The sequence below is a fragment of the Prionailurus bengalensis genome, chromosome B3, assembly GCF_016509475.1.
Source record: "Prionailurus bengalensis isolate Pbe53 chromosome B3, Fcat_Pben_1.1_paternal_pri, whole genome shotgun sequence".
In the NCBI taxonomy this organism is placed as follows: domain Eukaryota; kingdom Metazoa; phylum Chordata; class Mammalia; order Carnivora; family Felidae; genus Prionailurus; species Prionailurus bengalensis.
Genome location: NC_057355.1, coordinates 1,983,555 through 2,005,307, shown reverse-complemented (window position 1 = coordinate 2,005,307; position 21,753 = coordinate 1,983,555). Strand labels below are relative to the sequence as shown.

General features: G+C 51.2%; 1 protein-coding gene across 7 annotated transcripts in view; it reads right to left on the bottom strand.

Annotated features, from left to right (window-relative positions):
* Positions 1 to 21,753, bottom strand: part of ARNT2 (aryl hydrocarbon receptor nuclear translocator 2) — a 144,860-nt gene that overhangs the window by 29,706 nt on the left and 93,401 nt on the right. For all 7 annotated transcript variants that reach the window (XR_006292997.1, XM_043553882.1, XM_043553887.1 and 4 more), the window contains exons 9-10: positions 2,537 to 2,613; positions 1,198 to 1,332 (exon numbers count right to left, since the gene is read on the bottom strand). Coding sequence is in view for 6 of the 7 variants with exons in the window: in XM_043553882.1 (XP_043409817.1) it covers positions 1,198 to 1,332; positions 2,537 to 2,613 (212 nt within the window). In the remaining variant the exon portion in view is untranslated. The remainder of the gene's footprint in view (positions 1 to 1,197; positions 1,333 to 2,536; positions 2,614 to 21,753) is intronic.

Sequence of the window (21,753 nt, the reverse complement as noted above, 5' to 3'; positions counted from 1 at the left end):
GTCTGGCTAGGCACATGCCGCCGTCTGAGGTTATGGTGAATTTGGGGACCAGTTAATTTCCTCCCTTGATTCCACCCAAGAACCTCAAGTCTGCAAGAATCTAGAGATGGAAGTTTGTACGGATGGTTCCAGTATTTCGATTTGGTTTGTGGTTCTAAAATCACAGGTAAGCGAAAGACCCACACCAGCGTGTCCCAAATTTCGCTCCTAGAACAGAGGTCTTCTTCGTTCTTTTTTTAAATGCTTTTTATTTCGGAAGACATTAAAATCTATAGAAAAGTCCTTCACCTAGATTGTCATGTCTGTGGTTTTCACTTTCTTTTGCACGTACGGAAACATAAATACACGAATGAGAAATATGAAAATATGTGTAACGAAGCATCTTTCATACCTACACACACACCCTGAAAAAGTTCTTATTAAATCATCTGGAAGCAGCAGACAGAATGACACCTGTCCTGAAGTATGTATCTCAAAAAATGACACCTGACAAAAAAATGAATATTCCGTATGACACCTAAAAACCCCACTGATACTCCACACATATTAATATTTCTTCAATTATCTCCCAGACGTCTTTCTGGCTACGTGTCTCCAGCCTGGGGCCCCAGGGAAGGCCTTCCTGCTGCAGACTGTGCCGTTTTGTATTTGGTTTCTCTTAATCTAGAATAACTTCTCCTGCCTTTCTGTGTCTCTCATGACGCTGATATTTCTTAAAAAAGGTCTGGGACAAAGACCGGACAATATGCTCCTGTAACAAAAGGTCTCGAATACATTTCAGTAACAAGGGATTAGGCAAAATTAGGTGAACGTCTTTCCTCAAGGCTTCTTTGTCTTGTCACTGAGAACATGTTTTTTTTTTAAGTTCCCAAGAAGATGTCCTGTTTCGTGATCATCCAAGTTAATGGATCCGAGAGCCCCTTTTCCCTAGAGCATCTTGACTCTGGTTTGTGAAAACTCAGCCAGACGGACGGGATGGCGAGGGCCAGAAGCAAAGGGTTAATTTTAAGCCGTGCAGCCAGCCGTGTGCAACGCCTTCCTTGCTTTGGAAGGACATCCCTCTCTCCCGGCAGGAATATGGATATCTATGTCGTGTTCCCTACACCATCGTCCTGCTGAATCTCGAACAAAGGACAGAAGGGCTTTTCAAGTAAAGGTAAATCTCTAGCCACCCGCCACGGGCCCCGAGTTACGTACCTGGGGTTGGTAGCCAACCACGCTGATGCACCGGGGGTCCACGAACGTGATGACCCCATCAGAGCTGTGTCGGGATAAGAACTCTGTGGGCACCGAGACCCCGCTCATGTCCATGCACACGGGAGAGCTGGTCACCTGCAAGGAGGGATCCGCACTGAGGTGGTCTTGACAGAGACAGGGACAGGGGCATGAGAGGCAGAGACTGGGAACAACCCACGGGGACTTAATGTCACAGATGCTTCTGTGTCATCGGTACGGCGGGTCTGAAACATTCAAAGGGGCGCCTGGGCGGCTCAGTCGGCTGAACGTCCGACTTTGACTCAGGTCATGATCTCATGGTCTGTGAGTTCGAGCCCCACGTCGGGCTCTGTGCTGACAGCTTGGAGCCTGGAGCCTGCTTCAGATTCTGGGTCTCCCTCTCTCTCTCTCTCTGCCCCTCCCTTGCTCATGCTCTGTCTCTCTTTCTCTCTCAAAATTAAATAAATGTTAAAAAAAAATTTTTTTTTATATCTCATTTCTTTGCCTCTTCCTCTAAAGAGGAAAATTCTAGGGGCTCCTGGGTGGCTCAGTCGGTTGAGCGTCTGGCTTCGGCTCAGGTTATGATCTCGAAGTTCGTGAGTTCGAGCCCCGCGTCGGGCTCTGTGCTGACAACTCAGAGCCTGGAGCCTGCTTTGGATTCTGGGTCTCCCTCTCTCTCTGCCCCTCCCCACTCATGCTCTGTCTGTCTCTCTCTCTCTCAAAAATAAATAAACATTAAAAAAAATTTAACATTCAAAGCATCCTGGCCTCGCCTTCGACTAATTGTACGCTTGGGCCACCTTACGTTCTGAGCCTCAGTTTCCCCACCAGCCAGTGGGAACAACGAACCCCCTGCGATCTCACAGGGTATGCAGCTGGTGCTCAGAGGTGTTCCTACTCTTCCCTTCCCCACCTTCCCCTGACTCAGGATGGCAAATGGCTGTACGGGACGGGTCAGATGTTTGGAGAGTAGACGCTTGTGGAGCGAATGTTTCCAAGGCTTCACTCTCCACTGCCCGCCCCCCCCCCCCCGCCACTGTGAGGAATAAGCAATGCTTATCACACGTGGATACGTGAATGACACCTCTCAACCACGTGTCTGAAGGCGGTGAGACCTGGGAGCCAGGAGCGCGACAGGCTAGCGTCCCCCGAGCCGCGTCTACTGTGGCCCGCGGTCGCCGGCAGGGGCTGGCGTCCTGCCGTCCCTGCTCTCTCCCACATCCAGCCTCCGCCCTGCCCGGCGAGGGGCCCGGAGCCCTGAGGACGCTGGGCTCGCAGGGCTGGGGGCAGTCACCCACCCGCTCCTGCTGTCCTCTCTCACCTGGAGTCTTCCGATGGCCACGAGGCAGTACTTGCTGCCCTGCCCCACGTCCGCGTCCTCCTCGGGTATAGTCATCCCTGAAACGAGACAAGCCGGGCTCGTCCACGCCTGCCCAAGGCGGATGGGAAAGGGCAGAAGCGCCCAGGCACATACGAGTGCAGCCAAAACCACAGGTGCACGTGGACCACCCAGGGTCTGGGGAGGCGGCGGTGAAGGGACCCGCCCGGCCGGCGTCTCCGGTGGGCTCCCGGGGCCTCACCCCTGCGTCTGTGGATGACACGCGAGATCGTGAGGAAGATGAAGAGCAAAGTACCCATGTGGACATTTGCAAACTTGGCCAGGACATCCAGCTATAAAAGAAACCTCGGGAAGAACGCAAGGGGGCATTTCTGGTGCAAACGTTTCATTTGCACGGACTCGAAAGGAGAAAAGGGGGTGGTTACCGAGCGCTGAGAACCAGAGCTCTCTGGGGCGCCCGGCCGGCTCAGTCGCCAGGGCATCATTAGACTCCGGATCTCGGGGCTGCGAGTTCGAGCCCCACGTTGGGCGCGGGGATCGCCTAAAAATAAAATCCTTAAACAACAAACGAAACCCCGGTGCTGCTCTGGAGAGGCAGGACCTGGAGAAAACAACCCTCGTTGTTCTCTGGTCGGAAAAGAGTCTTCTGCCCCGTCCGGCGGGGGTCTGGCGATGCGCGTCGCTCGTGGTGCAAGGTTCCCGCCTTAGTGAAGCAAGCAAGCGTCTCTTACGCCGCGCAACTTATCATAAATACCGCCACACTGGTCACCCCAAAGCTTCCGGGGACGCAACCCCACAAGTACGGGGACAGCCCCTCACCGCCGACCGCGGCTCTGAGAGCCAGAGAAGCATCGCTCTGTTCCCAGCGCACCGTCCCGTCCACTCCCGCAGGTGGCCGCTCTCTGAAGTTTCTGCTTCACCCCTGCTGTATTTCTCTCCTACCCAAAGGAGCAGGTACACGTGCCATTTTCTTACCCCCTCTCCTTTGGACCGGGAAGAGGAGCGCCCCTCAGACGCCCCCGGGCTTTCGCTCACCTCGCCGGACAGCAGGTCCCGGAACGCACGCCGCCGTTAGTCCCAGATCGCAGGTCCCGGGGCTCATCGACCACTTGCCCGCGTGCGAACGTGCAGGTGTTTCTGACGCTGGGCAATGTCCACGCCTCAAGGAACCACCTTGTGCTCGTGCGTCCTCCAGCAACTGCAAGGAAGTGCCCCTGTGTATTCACCCAGAGGACACCCGTCCCAGGGACTGCCGCCGGGTGCAGGCCAGGTGCGGTCGTAGGTTCGGGTGTTGCCAAATTTCCCCCGGGAGGGGCCTGCCGACGAGCGTTCCCATAACGTGTCCGAGAGGCCTGCGTCCCCCCAGTCTCGGCCAGCGGAGCGTGCCGTCACGTACGTGTGAGGACCAGTTTTGGATCCTGCCCTTCCGTGAATTATCTGTTCCGTCGCTTCCCCATTTTCCTCCTGGGATTTTGGTCCTTTGACTCTCAATTTTCTCTTCAATGCTTATTTATTTTGGAGAGAGAGAGAGAGAGTCCAAGCAGGGGAGGGGCAGAGAGGGAGGGAGACACAGAATCCGAAGCGGGATCCAGGCTCCGAGCTGTCGGCACAGAGCCCGACGCGGGGCTCGAACTCACGAACGGCGAGGTCATGACCTGAGCCGAAGTCGGTTGCTTAACCTACTGAGCTTCCCAGGCGCCCTTCTGCCTCTCAATACTCGAGAGTTCGTCACATATTAAGGGATTAAGTCCTTGTTGTGACTATGGTCTCCTGGTTGGTGCCGTCTTCTGGCTTTGCGTATGGCGACTGAACAACTTTACAGTTTTTATGGAGTCAGATTCATCAATCTTTTCTTTCACCACCATCGTTCTTAAGATACCAGCAAGCTCTTTTATGGAGTTCCGGAAAGCCATTTCCGACACCAAAACTCACCCGTGTTTTCCCCTGATGTTTTCATGCTTTCACTCCCCACATTTAGATCCCTAACCTACTGGAAACTATTCTCGTGTGGGGCGTGAGCCACGGGATCTGATCTTTGTCCGAATGGCTGTCTGTTTGTCTGTTTGTCCATCCACATTTATTAACGGCGCAGTGATCTAAGATGTTGTCTTTACCCTACGATAAATTCCCATACACCTTTGGCTCTAATTCTGGGCTTTCTCTTCTGTTCTACTGGCCAGCGGTCTATGAAGCATCAGTCCTGCGCGATTTTAATTATAGAGGCGTTATTGCAGGGTTTAGTACCTGGTAAGGCTGTTCCTCTCTTGCGCTTTGTCAGTGTTTTCTAGGCTATTCTCAGTATTTACATGAAGCTTAGTACCAACTTACGTCACTCCACAAAATAGCTTGCTGGTTTTCTTATCTGGCCTGCATTAAATGTATCAATTGACTTCACGGGAACGGACATCTTTGTAATGCGGAGTCATCTTCCCCAAGAACGGGGGGCATTTTCCGATTTGTTTGAGCCTGCTTTTGTGTCTTTGGGGGGGTGTTTAAAATTTTCCTCACATGTACCTGTACTCTGTACACTTACTAAAGTTATTCCTAAGCCTTTAATCGTCTTCCGTTGCTATTTAAAGGGCGTTCGCTCCACCGTTACGACTTCCGTTTATTATTTATGTATACGGGGACGATTGATTTTGTATGTTAGCACCGCGGTGTGCCATTTCACTGAATTGTGCTACTGTTTCAGTTAGCTTTGTGACTGGCCCACTGGGCTTTTGCGGGTGAACTATCCCAGAATTGAAAAGACATCATTTTTCCTTCCTCACACATTTAGTTGCCTCTGATTCATCTAAGGGAACGGGCTAGTATCTCTTACGACGCTGAAGAGTGGTAGAGAGATTGGGAAGTCCTGCCTTGTTTCTGATCTTACTGGAAGTGCCGGAGATTTCTCGATCACATAAGATACCTTCTTAAAAGAGAAGTTATCCTTGAATCACTTTGGTATAATGCCTTCATAGGAGACATCTGGATTCTAACATCTGTTACGCACACAGTCGATTACAATATATTGTTTTACTTGAGGTATGTGAAGAAAATGTGCCCTCACACAGACAGGTAGCTGGAGGACGGAGAAGTTTTTCTCAGATCATTGTGGATGTTAATCTTTGATGCTTTCCTAAATCTTGACAAGTAGCTGTTTCTCCTTTTTTTTTTTTTTTTTAATGTTTATTTATTTTTGAGACATAGAGTGTGAGCAGGGAGGGGGGAGCAGAGAGAGAGAGGGAGATAGAATCGGAAGCAGGCTCCAGGCTCTGAGCCATCAGCACAGAGCCCGACACGGGGCTCGAACCCACGAACCGTGCGATCGTGACCTGAGCCGAAGTCGGACACTTAACCAACTGAGCCACCCAGGCGCCCTGACAAGTGGTTGTTTCTTTAAGGTCAACTGCAATGTAAAAATAAAAACTGTACCAATGAGTATTTCAGCATTCTGTTACATTATAACAGATTGGTCTTACACTTTGAATGGGCCTTTTACTGATATATGACTGGAACACAATGTATTCATCACTAGGGAAATACTGGTCCCTCAAATCACACAGATCTAAATGTTGCCACATTAGAATACATGATATTTTAAAAATCTGGTATATTAAAAAAAATACCATGGCGTATTTCATCAGAAACATTTCTAAGTATTGGTCAAGACCATGGTGGTGGACACAAGTTTCCCTAAATTCACATTCTTACTAGAAAGCTTTAATTGTATAACTGACAGCAAATACTATCATTTTCATTGAGGTAACAGGTTCATTTTCATTTTTTACAAAAATATCTGCCAAATACACACATTTACTTATTTTTTAACGTTTGTTTTTGAGAGAGAGAGAAAGAGTGTGTGCGCCCGTGCATGAAAGCAGGGGGGTGGACAGAAAGAGGGAGGCAGAGGATCCCAAGCAGCCTGATGTGGGGCTTGAATTCACGAATCATGAGCTCACGACCCGAGCCGAAGTCAGACACCTCACTGACTGAGCCCCACAGGCACCTCCCAAATATGCAAGTTTAAATAAACCACAGTTTGTCAGTCATTCTTTCAAGTAAAAAATGGCGTTTCATAAAAAAAGCAACTTGTTGGGCTCACAACTCAAACAACTGCACATGTGCTTCTCCCGGACACAACCACTATGCTTGGATATGCAGCACAAGTGGCTGTGTGCGTGCGTCCTTCCCATTTCAGGGTCCCATCCGGTCAGTGCTTTTTACAGCCTCATCAAGGACATGCTTACATTAAAAAAATGTTACACTGTCTTTCACTGCAAGCGTGTGGTGACCACGACGGCGGGTTGGTGGCACTGCCTTGACGCACGCTGAGGCTCCACAAGTGTCTACCCGCCACTGCCTACGCACCACCCGCGCAAAGCGGACGCAGTTTAAGGTCCAACCACGTCTCGGTGCCCCGGGGAAAGCGTCTCAGCCCTGCGCGCCTCTGAGCCGGTCTCCGGACGCCCGGGGTCCACGGGGCAGCCCTGACAGCCGCCACCGCACGTGCCGTCACCACCCCCACCCCAGCCTGGGCCTCCCGGCCTCGTCTCCGCTGATCCTCTCCCCCTGCCTCCACTCCTAGCCACACAGTAACCGGACCCGAGACCGTCCCGACTCGCTTTGCCTCTGGAGCTCCAGGCCCTGACTCCACCTGCCTCCTGGGAAGATTCACCCCTGTCTCACGCGGCCGTCAGACTCAACCCTGCCCAAATCCTCCTGCCAACGCCCGTTCCCCCGGTCTGCTCTCCTGCAGGGGACGGCTGGTGACCTCTCCCCCTTCCGCGTCTGTCCCCTCCCCCTTCCTCCTGCTTACGCATAGTCCCCGCCCCCTTCCACGCAGGCGTACGTCCCCTCCCCCTCCCGCGTACGTCCCCTCCCCCTTCCGTATACACGTACATCCCCTCCCCCTTCCTCCTGCTTATGCATAGTCCCCGCCCCTTCCACGCAGGCGTACGTCCCCTCCCCCTCCCGCGTACGTGTACGTCCCCTCCCCCTTCCGTATACACGTACATCCCCTCCCCCTTCCTCCTGCTTACGCATAGTCCCCGCCCCTTCCACGCAGGCGTACGTCCCCTCCCCCTCCCGCGTATGTGTACGTCCCCTCCCCCTTCCTCCTGCTTACGCATAGTCCCCTCCCCCTTCCACGCAGGCGTACGTCCCCTCCCCCTCCCGCGTATGTGTACGTCCCCTCCCCCTTCCGTATACACGTACATCCCCTCCCCCTTCCTCCTGCTTACGCATAGTCCCCGCCCCTTCCACGCAGGCGTACGTCCCCTCCCCCTCCCGCGTACGTCCCCTCCCCCTTCCGTATACACGTACATCCCCTCCCCCTTCCTCCTGCTTACGCATAGTCCCCTCCCCCTTCCACGCAGGCGTATGTCCCCTCCCCCTCCCGCATACATGTAGTCCCCTCCCCCTTCTGCGTACACGTTTGTGCCCTCCCCCTTCCTCCTGCATATGCATAGTCCCCTCCCCCTTCTGCGTACGTCCCCTCCCCCTCCCTCGTATGCGTACGTCCCCTCCCCCTCCCGCTTACGTGTACGTCCCCTCCCCCTTCCGTATACACGTACATCCCCTCCCCCTTCCTCCTGCTTACGCATAGTCCCCTCCCCCTTCCACGCAGGCGTACGTCCCCTCCCCCTTCCGTTGACACGTACGTCCCCTCCCCCTCCCGCGTACGTTCCCGCCCCCTTCGTCCCGCGTACGCGTGCATCCGCTCCCCCTTCCGTGCCGGCAGAACGCAGGTTTGTTCAGAGGGAGCTGTGTCCACCCCGTTGGAGGTGGCGGTGGTCAGGGACGCAGCTCTGGCCTGTGAGGCGTGAGCGGAAGTCCCTGCGCGAGGATCTCAGGAAAGAGCCTCCTTTAGGGGAGCCCAAGCGTGATGGTGGAGCCCTCGCAGCCATCCTGAACGCAGGAAGCCATGGCCACACGACAAGGCCTCCAGAGATGGGATGGTCACCGCGTACCTAATGACTGTCTCTTGACTTTTCACCTGCAGGCCCTCGACTTGTCTGCACTCACCCTTCCGACAGATAAAGGGTACGCGGTCCCCCAAGTCGGCCAAACATCCTTTTGCTTCAATTTAACCGTTCTTCCTTCAAAAATGGCTCAAGTCTCCCTTCCTCCTCGTCACTCCTCTGAATATGCTTCTGGCCGGGGCATTCCCCTGGAAACGGTTTCCCAGGATGCTCTAGGTATGAACATGGCCATGACCTCGCTTCGTTTATTCTGGACACTAGGGAACATGGGTCCCTGGCACAGAAGGCGGGGCACGCAAGGTGTGAGTCACGCTGACAGCAGTCCACAATACGCATGCCCACGACGTACACTTCCAGCCAATTTACCTTCCTTCCCGAAACAGCCGGAAACAAACAGAGCTAAGAAACAACGGTTTTGGGGGCATGTGGGTGGCTCTCTCAGTTAAATGTCTGCCTCTTGATTTCAGCTCAGGTCATGATCTCACAGTTTGTGGGTTTGGGGTCCGTGTTGGGCTTTGCACTGACAGCATGGATCCTGCTTGGGATTCTCTCTCTCTCCCTCTCTCCCTCTCCCTCTCTGCCCCTCCCCTGTTCACTCTCTCTCAAAAATAAGTATTAAAAAAAAAAGAAACAATGGTGTCCAAGACACTGTATATGAGACAATAAACAAGAATCATCTGCGAGGTATGGAAAACAAATGTGCCCGACGATCGCCCCAACTTCTCGCCTTAAGAGTCTCCAAGCCGGCAGCTTAAATTTCACAGTGTCTACCATCAGATAAAAAATTACCAGGCCTGGAACGAACCAGGAAAATATAACCTATAAATAAGGGAAAAGATCAACCAGGCAGAACAGACCCAGAAGTGACACGGATCTTAGAATTAGCAAACACACTGAAACTGTTTTTATAACTGCATTCCGTATGTTCAAATGGTTAAGTCGAGCCAAGGGAGATATTTTAAAAAGACCAAAATCAAATTCCTGGAGATGGAAACTATAATGTGTGAGATGAAACGTGTCCTGGATGTATTAATGGCAAAGGAGGGATGTGCTTCAAAGGCACAGCGCTGGAAACGATCCCACATTAGAAACAAAACGATCTTTTAGAGAAATGCACACCAGTGCGTGAGCCATGGAAACCTCAAGTGCCCTGATATGTGCACCTGGGGTCTCCAAAGAGAGAGAAGGGAGACAGGAAGGATATTTGAACAACTAATGGCTAAACACTTTTCAAATTTACTACAAAGTATGAATCTACAGATGCTAGAAGCCTGGCGAACCCCAAGCACAGGAACTCTGACAATTTCAGCAGCACACAGCATCACTCGTCGAAAACCAGTGACAAAATCTTCCAAGCATCCAGGGGAAAGGGACACGTTGACCTACAGACAATGAAGATGCGTTTTAGAAGAGTCGATTTCTTGACAGAAACAATGCAAGTGTGTGTATTTTAAAGTATCTAGAGAGAGGGGAAAAAAACCTGTCTACCTAGAAATCTTTACCAAGTGGAAAGGTCTTTCAGGGCACCTGGGTGGCTCAGTCGGTTAAGCGTCGGACTTCGGCTCAGGTCATGATCTCGTGGTTCGTGGGTTTGAGCCCCCACGTCGGCTCTGTGTTGACGGCTCGGAGCCTGCTTTGGATTCTGTGTCTCCCTCTCTCTCTGCCCCTCCCCTGCTCATGCTATCTCTCTCTCTCTCTCTCAAAAAATAAACATTAAAAAATAAAAAAAGAAAGAAAAAAGAAAAGGTCTTTCAAGCTCGAACTATATGCTGCTTAGAAGAAATATACGTTAAGTATAAAGATCTAAGTTCAGGCTTGAGTCTCATGATGGTTAAACCCTCTTGGGACCCAAGTTCAGGCTTGTTTGAGTCTCATGATGGGTTAAACCCTCTTGGGACCCAAGTTCAGGCTTGTTTGAGTCTCATGATGGTTAAACCCTCTTGGGACCCAAGTTCAGGCTTGTTTGAGTCTCATGATGGTTAAACCCTCTTGGTAGCAAGATCTATATTCTTGGGTTTCACTTCATGGACAGTCTTCTAGAAGTATGTGCCAGTGACAGAACCTGTCACAGAAGCGAAGGCCACGGAGCCATGCGGGACCTTCATCTTAGCCCGAGTTACATCCGATCCGTGTGAGGCCGTGACACGCAGCCGGGGAGAGGCCGCCGCACGCCTCGGTGCTCATGAGGGGCACGGCGCCGACTGTCGAGGACGAGTTCCAAAACTTACTCGCAAGGATTCACGTCCTCTCTCGCCGATTGCTCAGGCACGCCTTGACCCACGGCCTCACTTGAGCGCGCGCAGAAAGAGGCTCCGGGGCCGTGGGGGTTGTCCCGCGCACCCTTTAGCCCCCGCTCTCCCGCACCCCCATCGTCTTCCATCGGTTTCGGCCGTCAGCGGCGAAGGCTCCGGGGCCGTGTGACGCACGCTGTTCTTCGGGTGTCACGGACTCAACGCGGTCCCAACCCTAGTTTTTCCCGCAACTGGCCAAGTGAGCATCTTGGTGAGGTTTGTCCCAAATCGGCGCCTGAGGCCAGGACCTCGGTGCGGACGGTTCCTGTGGGAGGCAAGCGGAGGAGGAGGGCGCGAGGAAGGGAGGGGTGTGGCAGAGGGGGAGCCCAGCCGAGGCTCCAGGCTCTGCTCGCGACTGTGCGAGGCGCCATCCCTTCAGGGAAGCCGCTGGTGCGGAAACTGCTAAGATGCCACACCTCGAAGCGGGGCGCTGGCAGCCCGGGGTGGGTCTCCGCTCCCCAGGACCCGTCTGCCGCGGCTGGGGCTGAGACCAGGGCTGGGCGCCCGAGGTGTCCACGGGAGCGACCCAACATGACCCTCGGTTCCCGACATGCGAAAGGGGCGAACGAGCCCCCCTTGCGGGGACGTTGTCAGGGCCGAAGGAGGCCACGTGCGTGAAGCTCCCAGCCCGGGGCCTGGGTACCGGCCGCCTTCTCTCTTCTCTGCCCTCGCTCTCCAGCTGCTGGGAATCGGTGGGCTTGTGGGCAAGGAAGGCAGTGGGCACAGGTGCATGTCCGCCATACGTGGGGATCAGGACACAGCGCCACAGGCCAGGGGGGAGCGGAGGGGCCTGTGCGAAGGGCGCTGCGGTGTGGCCGGCGTGAAGGAAAGCGGCTTCAGTCCCAGCCTCTGGGGGGACCCCGCAGGGTCAGGCTCTCCCTGGCCGATACCCGACACCGTCTACCAGACGGGCTACAATTCGTTCGAGAGTCCGTTCTTCGTCTAACAGGCGCTGACGGAGAACTTTCGCAGAGAAAAAAAAAATAGCCACAAATTCTCTTCCATGTCCCTTCCACCGAGGGCTGAAGTTGGCTTCCCTTGTGACGACTCTGACCAATAAAACACAGTGGAAGTGATGCCAGACGGCGGCCCCACGCTCGGTGGGGCGGAGGAAAGCTGTCCTTACCGCACCGCGTCTAAGGTCCTCCCCCCACACGCTCCGCGAGCACGAGAACATGCTGGTGGTTTTATGCCAACCAAGGAAAGGAAACAAGTCCTGGTCAGAAGGGGCGTCAGCCTAGACGGGCAGAGGAGGCCGTGGGACGGGGCCCGAGACACCGGTCCGGGACGCACGCGGACAGGCGCGCCTGGGAGAATGTCTTTTGGCCAACCAGGTAAAGTCACGCTGAAATAATTCCTTGGCTTTGCACAAGTGCAGTGCAACCTGCTACACGAACGGTTTGGGTCTCAATGCGGGCAAGTCGCGGAGGGAACGGGATCCAACGGTGCGTCTGTGAGATTTCCGGAAAGTCTTCAGGAACGCCAACCTTCCTGAAGGGACCAGGTTCTTTAGGGGCCTAGGTCTGAAGGATCTCTTAGGACCCCGGGCTCGGCTCCCCCAGGAAAGGGGCGGCAGCGAGGCCGGCGGGCCAAACGCTTGTCCGGGCGGCCGTGCCACAGCCCCCACGAGCCCCGGTCTGCCCGCTGGTGCACCTGCAGCCACCCCTCTGGTGACTGGGGCCCAGTGGCTGCGGGTGCCTGCGGGAGGCAGGGCGGCTTCAGGGTGGCCCTCTGTTCGGACGCACCTCGGACACGGCGGTCCTGGGCCATCCTCGGGTTACCCTCTGCGTATCTGGATGGTCTCCGTTTTCCCAGTGTTGCTTCTGCACCGTCCTCAGGTCCCACGGGATCTCGAAGCACGGCTTTCACTCAGTTCCCAGCAATAGAGAGACACGTATTCCCCACTGAAAACGAGCAAGGGGTCTGAACGTTACTCCAAACAAGAAGACGCCCGAGTGAGTAATGGGCACAAGGAACGACGCTGCCCATCGTGAGCCATTCGGGAAATGCAAGTCAAAGCCACCTCGCACCTAGCACGATGACTACAGCTTCGAAAATTGCAATCACAAGTGCTGGTGAAGCTGTGGGGAGATGGGAGCCTCCCACGCCGCCGGCCGGAACGTGAATTGGTGCCAGTGCCTCGGAAAACAGTCTGGCAGCTTCCTCACGAGGCTCAGCACCGAGCTACCATGTGACCGGCACTCCACGTCTAGGGGCACGTCCAAGAGCCATGACACAAGCACTTGTGCACGAACGGTCAGAACAGCGCTCCTCACGGGGCCCCCACGAGTGTTACCAGCCCTAACACCTAGCACCTGCTGAGGGGACACACGGAAGGGGGCGAATCCGGACAATGCAATCTTACAACAAAGAGGAAGCCGTGACTCGCGCTGTAGCGTGAACCTCGACAACTGTCGGGCTGAGGGAAAGAAGCCAGACACGGGCATCACGAATGGCACGGGTCTGTGGGAAGCGTCCAGAATAGGGAAGTCCGTGGATCTAGAAAGTGGGTGCCTAGAACTGGGGGGAGAGGGGGGCTAGCTGTCATCGCGTATGGAATGTCTTGTTGCGGTGGCGAAAATATCCTCAAATGCGCGGTGGGGACAGTTGCAAAACTACGCGAATGCACCAAAATCCAAGAGACTGTACGCTTTAAATGGGTGAATTTTATGATATCTGCATGATATCTCAATCAAGCTGGTGCATAAAAAAAAAAAAGATTTTGAAACACAAAGAGGTGGAGCTGAAGGGAATAAAAAGCCACTCAAAAGTCCCACCGAAACAGGGGCGCCTGGTGGCTCAGGCGGTTAAGCATCCGACTTGGGCTCAGGTCATGATCTCGCGGTTCGTGGGTTCGAGCCCCACGTGGGGCTCTGTGCTGACAGCTTGGAGCCTGGAGCCTGTTTTGGATTCTGGGTCTCCCTCTCTCTCTGCCCCTTCCCCACTCGTGCTCTGTCTCTCTTTCTCTCTCAAAAATAAATAAACATAAAAAAAAAAACAGTCCCACCAAAGCCAAAAAATATCAAAGGTGACAATTTGGTATACTTTTGTCTTTGTGGAGCATATTTAGAAACGATAGAAAAATAGAAGATAAACGTTAAAATTACCCATAATTACGGGAATAGTCTTTATGCCCTTTACTGTGTATATAACAAAAGGTCTTTTTTTTTTTTTTTCTTTTTCCCTCAAACTGTTTTGTAACCTGCTTTGGAAACTTTAGAACTCACTGGGAAAACCTCTCGATGTGTTGAAACATCTGTTTGTCGTTTTCCCTTTGTACGGACGGACGGTGATTCGTCGGACCCGAACCCTTCGGTCCTTAGCCATTTGGTGGTCCAGCTTTTCGCTCACCTGAGTGATGCCCCCCCGCCCCCCGCATCCTTGCAGACAAAGGCTTCCAGCAGATCGAGGACTTCTTTCCTATAAAAGTTCCTAGAAGCGAAACTGCTGGCCCAGAGAACATAAACGGTACTTCGCTATTGGTTATATTTGCTGTTCTTTTATTTCATTTGAATATATATTTGTTTTCCATTTGTTCTTTAGGGGACAGCCTGTGCAGACTCTTTGATACCAAAGAGCTCTCGGGGATCTTTTTTTTTTTTTTTTTCACGGATTTCCAAACTCTCATTACATGCTAAGAATACACGGGGCTCGTACAAGTTACTTTTTAAGTTTGTTTTCTAAAGAGTATATTTTTTCTTTTTCTTTTAAATGTTAATGTTTACTTACTTTTGAGAGAGAGAGAGAGACAGAGCGTGAGCAGGGGAGGGGCAGAGAGAGAGGGAGACGCAGAATCTGAAGCAGGCTCCAGGCTCCGAGCTCTTAGCACAGGGACCGACTCAGGGCTCAAACCCATGAGCTGTGAAATCATGACCTGAGCCGAAGTTGGACGCTGAACCTACTGAGCCACCCAGATGCCCCTTGACTAATTCTATTTTAATGATTAAGTCCATTCTGTTAAGTATATGCACATGGGAAATATCCCACCTATAGCTCCAATTCAGATCCTGGAGCCTCCACTTGTCTGGTTAGATTGTTGGTCTGAAGGCTTTCGAAATTCTCTGCAGAGGAAGAAAATGGTCCTGCTTCCTTCTTAGCATTTAGTGTCGATCCTTCTTCCCTAATTAGGAAAAATCTGACGCCTTGCAGAAATGATTGATTCAGTGTATGGCCCCAGAAGATCAAGAAGTTAAATTGAGAATTGCAGGGTCATTTCTAAAGGAAAAGGAATATCTCATTTTGGGTTTAGAGAAATGCACATTGTCCTCTGGACATCCTGAAAATGTCACTTTTTAGACCCCTCTGGCTTTGTTTTTTTTATTTAATGTTTATATTTATTTTTGAGAGAGACAGAGCATGAGTGGGGGAGGGGCAGAGAGAGAGGGGGACACAGAATCCGAAGCAGGCTCCAGGCTCTGAGCTGTCAGCACAGAGCCTGACGCAGGGCTCGAACCCACGAACCGTGAGATCATGACCTGAAATGAAGTCAGACACTTAACCGACTGAGCCACCCAGGCACCCCAAAAGTATTTCCTACTGTTTGCACAGAATATTATTAAAGAATAGATCAGTTTTTTACCCTGTAATTTTGGCCTTTGGGGTTCATTCTCTGAAATGACCCCTACCAGGGGCGCCTGGGTGGCTCAGTCGGTTGAGCATCAGACTTTGGCTCAGGTCATGATCTCATGGTCCGTGGGTTCAAGTCCCTCGTTGGGCTCTGTGCTGACAGCTGGGAGCCTGGAGCCTGCTTTGGATTCTGTGTCTCCCTCTCTCTCTTTCTGCCCCTCCCCTGCTCGTGCTCTCTCTGTCTCCCCAAAATAAACAAACATTAAAACAAAATTTTTGAAATGACCTCTACCCTAAAGTTATGGAAAATATTCACCTATATTTTCATAGAGTACTTTCAAATTTCGTATTTTGTCTTTTATAAATCTGAAACTTATTTTTTATATGCTTGACATCATGTTTTTCCAAATGATTAGTCAGTTGTCCTCAAACTATGTACTGACCAATTTTTTCCTTTTTCCGCTAGCCGAAATGCTTCCCCTCATCACATAGCCCATTTCTAAAAATACTTGGGTCTCTTTTGGGTCTTTTTCTTCAATAACTTGATTTGTACTTTCGTGGCACACTTTAACTATTCAGGTTTTAACACACGTATTTTCATATTTGGTACAGAAATTACCCCCCAGCAGTGTATTGAGATTTTATTAGCTATTTTAATATTTATTGGCCTGTATGAATTTGAGAATTAATTTTCATTTAAAAGAAATCTCAATGGGGCAACTATTGGAACTGTATCAAATCTCTACACTGGTTTGGAACTAACTGGGATCTTTATAATGCTAAACCTTTGTCTCAAAGACTATGCAGGATGCTAGTTAGCTAGGTCATTTGTGTCCCTCAGTATTATTTGGTAGTTTAATCCTACGCATTTCTTTTTTTAATGTTTATTTTTATTTATTTTGAGAGAGAAAGCAGGGGAGGGACAGAGAAGGAGAGAGAGAATCCCAAGAAGGCCTGTTCTGTCAGTGCAGAGCCCAATGCGGGGCTTGAACCCACAAACTGTGAGATCATGATCTCAGCTGAAGTCAGACACTTAACTGACTGAGCCCCCAGGTGTCTCAGGACTCTTACACAGGTCATGTTAATATTTTTAACATGTATGCTGTAATGTCGCTATCTTCATAATGGGTGTTTTTCACATTGTATTTTTCTAACTGGTACTGATTTTTTTTTCTAGAATTTCCTAAATGGCTCTGTACTCAATCTCCTAAAACATTTTCCGTAGGTTAGATTTGGTTTTTCTGGGAGATCATCACATCCTCTGCAAGTGATGTTAATTTCATCTTACTTTTCTTTCTTTCCTTCCTTTCAAGCAGTAATTGTGCCTTCTTTCCTCTTCTCACGTGATTGCTGGGGGTGGGGGTCTCACAGCAATGCTGTGTGAGGGAGCCGGGGAGCACCGGTCCCTGCAGTGAAGGCCCCGGACCCTTCACTGGGGATGCTTCCGCATCCCGTAAGGTGTTGACGACCGTTTCGTCCATGTTAAGGAAATACGGTTCTTTCATTAGTTTCTAAAGATATCTATTTTTAATATTTGCTAACTGAAATTAATTTCTGTCATATAGCTTTTGTCTTTTGGATAATTAATGACATGAACAGATTTTCTAATGTTAAACCACTCAAGCAACCGTGCAATCATGCATTTGATTTGCTGACCCTTGTATTTAGTGTCTTATATTTACAAATGAAATTGCATTCATGCTCTGGTTTCTCTTCAAATTGCATAAATCTTTCGCCTTTTACAAATGAAATTGCATTCATACTTTTTTTTTTTTAATATGCCCTTACCAGTTTTGTATCAAAGTCATGCTAACTTTAAAAAACAAAGCAGTGCATTTCTATCTCTTCCTATACTCCGGAAGTGTTTAATAATTTGCCCATAAAACCTCCAGGCCTGGTACCATTTAGGGAGCAATTCTTTGTCAGTTTTTTCAATGTCTTGCCTGGCTTTGATCTTTTCTCCCTTCTTAATTCAAATTTAGTTATATATTTTCCCAGAAATTAGCTTTCTTCCTAAAGATTTTAACATGCATCAATCTAAATTACACAGGCTATATGTTTATAAGTTTTAAACTTTTTCTGACAAATTTCTTCATTCTTAACATCAATTTATTTTCATTCTTTTTATAAAACTAGAATTAGGCTTTCAGCGTCTTTCTCTTCTACACATCTTCACGAAGACTTGTTTATCAATAAGACAATAGTTCTGTTTTCAGATTTAATTTTTTTCATTTTTATTTCATTACTTCCATCTTCTTACTTGGCTCATGGTAATTTCTTATCTTTTCCTTGTTCACAGGTTAAATAAGTTCTATTTTCATAAGTTAAATTCCTAGTTTTCTCACATTTAATAATAACAGCATTTCGAGTCACAGCTTTATTTTTCTAAGATTTTATTTTTAAGTAATCTCTACACCCAGTGTGGGGCTCGAACCCACAACCCTGAGATCAAGAGTCACATGCGCTAATGGGGCACCTGGGTGGCTCAGTCGGTTGGGCGTCCGACTTCGGCTCAGGTCATGATCTCACGGGTCGTGAGTTTGAGCCCCGTGTCGGGCTCTGTGCTGACAGCTCGGAGCCTGGAGCCTGCTTCCGATTCTGTGTCTCCCTCTCTCTCTATCTCTCCCCTGCTCATGCTCTGTCTCTGTCTCAAAAATAATAAACATTAAAAAAAGTTTTTTTTAAAAGTGGGCTTTCAAATAAAACCTATCTGCCGTTGCTGTTTTCGTACTTAGTGTTTCATTGTAAAGTTGCATAAATTCTTTCAGTAGCACTGATTAAAGATTTTAAATAGCGACAGCGGTAAATCTGGGTACCTCCTGGATAGAAACTGCGGGGTGTGTAACTGGGAGATGCAGAGAGAGATTCAGGCACCAAACATTCACCAGGCTTCCCGCCGTGTCTGAAGCCCCGTGCTCTGCAGCTTAAATAACACAGAAATGCGCGTGATGTGGCCCCTGCTCTCCAGGAGCAGCACGTACGCGGGGAAAGCAGATGCGAACAAGCTGTCATAACAAGGACAACACGACACAAATAAAGTGGCTTGGAAGTTGTTGGCGGAACGCTGGGGGAGGTTTTAGGGACAAGGGTCTGTGAGAATTGGGTGGGTCAGTGGCAGGACTGGTGGGCACTGTGGACGGAAGGGTCTGGAATGGCGCTGGGGGGAGGGTGCGGCGTGGTGCCACGGAAGTCTGGCACAGTTACACACATGTCCAGGCGACAGGGGGGTCCCTCATGCAAGGCGGAAGCCTGCAAAAGCACCTCATCCATCTGGGAAGTACCCATTATCATCTCGGCAACCAGAACGACGTTTCCCCGCTCCCCTCACGGGTGTTCCAAAGACCATTCGGTATAGTCTATGCGCTCTGCTCTCAGGAAAGGCTGCCAGTCCCCAACTCACAGCCTATTTTATCTCCTCTCACCCGGGATACCAGCAAGTTGGGCTGTTTGATTGTCTCAACCATGAAGGATGACAAACAGCAATTTGTGTCCCCAGATGGGGACAGGATGAAAACAGGCACATGCAAGGGAACAAGCATCAGCCACCAGCAGGTGGATTTGAGGACAGTGGATCCTATGGAGCATAAAAGGAAACAACCACCGAAACAAACCACCAATAAAACAACAGCCACAGGGGAGGCAGCAGTGGGCTGAAAAGCCCTGAGGACATCTTTGAATTGTCACGTGAATTCCTGTCCAGCACTAGAACTCTGTCATAAGAGCTCCGAATCAGCAGAGAGAGATGACAGTATGTTCTGTGTGCCTCATCCATTCTGTGCGTGAAAAACAATAAATCAGAAGCTAAACATCAGGCTAGAAGAAAATATCTACAACATACAATAAACAGAGGATTAATATTTATAATGTTATAAAGACCCTCTCTAAGTAAACGAGGAAAACACATCCCCCGACAGGAAACTGGGCGTACGTCATGAACAAGCAACTCACAGGCAAATGCAGATAGATAGTCAATGCACCAAGGGAAGATGCTCAACTTTGCTAATGAAGAACACTCAATTTAAAATATGTACTTTCCCCCCAAACCTATCAGACGGGCAAAACTTACCAGCGCATGGAAACATTCTTGGTAAGAGTGTGGAAAAACGGACACACTGGCCTCCAGCTTCATAAGGTGAACTTGGTAGTATCTACGGAAAGGGGCTTGGGTCATCACTCTACCAACGCGGAGACTTCCCTGCAGAAACCCACACTCAAGGGTAAGAATTGCATACAAGGTCATCCCTCGGCCGGAGCCCTAACCTAGAAACGATCTCAGTGCTCTCGTTTGAGGAATGGCCGACGAAATCTGATGCAGCCACTTAAAAGAATGAAAAGAATGGACTAGTGGTGTATGTACCAGCTTGGTAACGTATTCATGAAATCCGTGACCCGTTAAAACACGAGCTGTGTCGTAAAATATATAACATGACCTCCGACTGTTTTCTTACATAGAAAAAGACCTAGAAGATGAAGCACATGATCTCATAGTTCGTGGATTTGAGCCCCGTGTTGGGCGCTATGCTGATAACTCAGAGCGGAGCCTGCTTCGAATTCTGTGTCTCCCTCTCTCTCTAACCCTCCCCTACTCATGCTCTGTCTCTCAAAACTAAAAAACACTAGGGGCGCCTGGGTGGCGCAGTCGGTTAAGCGTCCGACTTCAGCCAGGTCACAATCTCGCGGTCCGTGAGTTCGAGCCCCGCGTCGGGCTCTGGGCTGATGGCTCAGAGCCTGGAGCCTGCTTCCGATTCTGTGTCTCCCTCTCTCTCTGCCCCTCCCCCGTTCATGCTCTGTCTCTCTCTGTCCCAAAAATAAATAAACGTTGAAAAAAAAATTAAAAAAAAAAAAAAACTAAAAAACACTAAAATAAAATAAGGACTCTACCCTTTGATCCCCAAATTGAGGGAAAATGCACCCGAGATGGTAGGAGTTTAGTTCGAAAACATCTGGCAGAGATGGAACACCCCTTTTCCAAATTAACTGCCCCTAAATCATGAAAATTAACATGCATCTTCTTTCGCCTAAAAGGCAAGTTGTAAACGAGTATTTTCTGTATAAACTTGGACCGAGAGCTTTCTTTCCAATAAATCATAACCTGTAAACAAAGCACTGGCCGGTAAGGGGATGTGACACTAACGCCCCACGGAGGTGCAGCGGGGACATCGGGAGGAAGGAGTCGGGGGCACATCGGCCACCCCTCTCCAGGCCTCCACCTCACCTCAGGCCTCCCGGGCCCCCGGCCACGTGAGGCCGAGTCCCTGTCACTTTCCCTGACAGGGAGGGGTTTCCACGGACAGCAGTGGGCTGTTTTCCAAGGGAAGAACAGGAACACTGAACCCCCGGTCCTCCGCACGCCCGCGCAGGGGGGACTTCACTGCGATTTTCAGCTCTCGGTTGTGACAAGTTCACAGATACAGGCACGCGTCCCACTAGCTGGCTTCTAGAATCGAAACCCCCAGTGGCTCAAAAGGGGGCTATGGCCGGCAGTCTGTCTGTCCCCGTGCCTGCCTAGGGCTGTGCTCTCACTGCCTCCCCAGAGCACTGCTGCCTTGGGCACCCGAGGGCCCCCCCTGCCACGGCCGTGACCTGCCCCCCGGCCGGCTGTCACCCTCCACCCACCACTTCCCGCTCCGTATTCTTCCCCCGCGAACGTCAGGCCCCGTTGCCTCTGCTCACCTTCTCGAACTGAGCCCCTTCCACTCAGTCCTTAGAAATGATTCTTTGCCACCCAAGCCCGTGGCCACCTGCCTCTTGCAGGCTCTGTGACCCGGCCGCCTCCAGGACCCTCCGCCCCCCCCGTGACCAGCACCCCAGCAGGGGCTGCTCCTTTCTCCAATGGCCCCTGACTGTGGACACCCCCCCCACCCAGCTGCCCCCCCACAACCGTCCTCCCGCCGCAGCTCTGCAGCCCTCTGCCCACATCCACACCCGCCCCTCCCCTGCCACCCATCCTGGCCGTGCTCCGCCCTGCACCCCCTGAAAGCGCGGCCCCCACCCGATGTCAAGCCCCCCTTCAAAACACCTACAAGGCCCCCCAACTTGGGGGCCGTTCGCTCCATCTCTGGGAGCGCATCTCCAAACTGGCTCCGGCAGCTCGCACCCGGAAAACCTGGCCCGTGGGAAGGGGGGGACGATGCGAAGGGCAGATACTCGAGACAGAAGGACGAAGAACTTTCCGCCCCAGGCTGGCTGAGCTCCACTGTCTCTCCTCACCCTTCGGAGGGCGGCCCATGGCCTGCCCGTGGCGCAGAAGGCACGTGTGTCCTTCCGGGGGCATATTTCAGGGGGCGACGGCTGAGCACTGGGGTCACCCCTGGACACGGGGAGGCACGCGCTCTCTTTGTACCCAGAATGCTGGTGACAAGGATGTCAGCCTCCC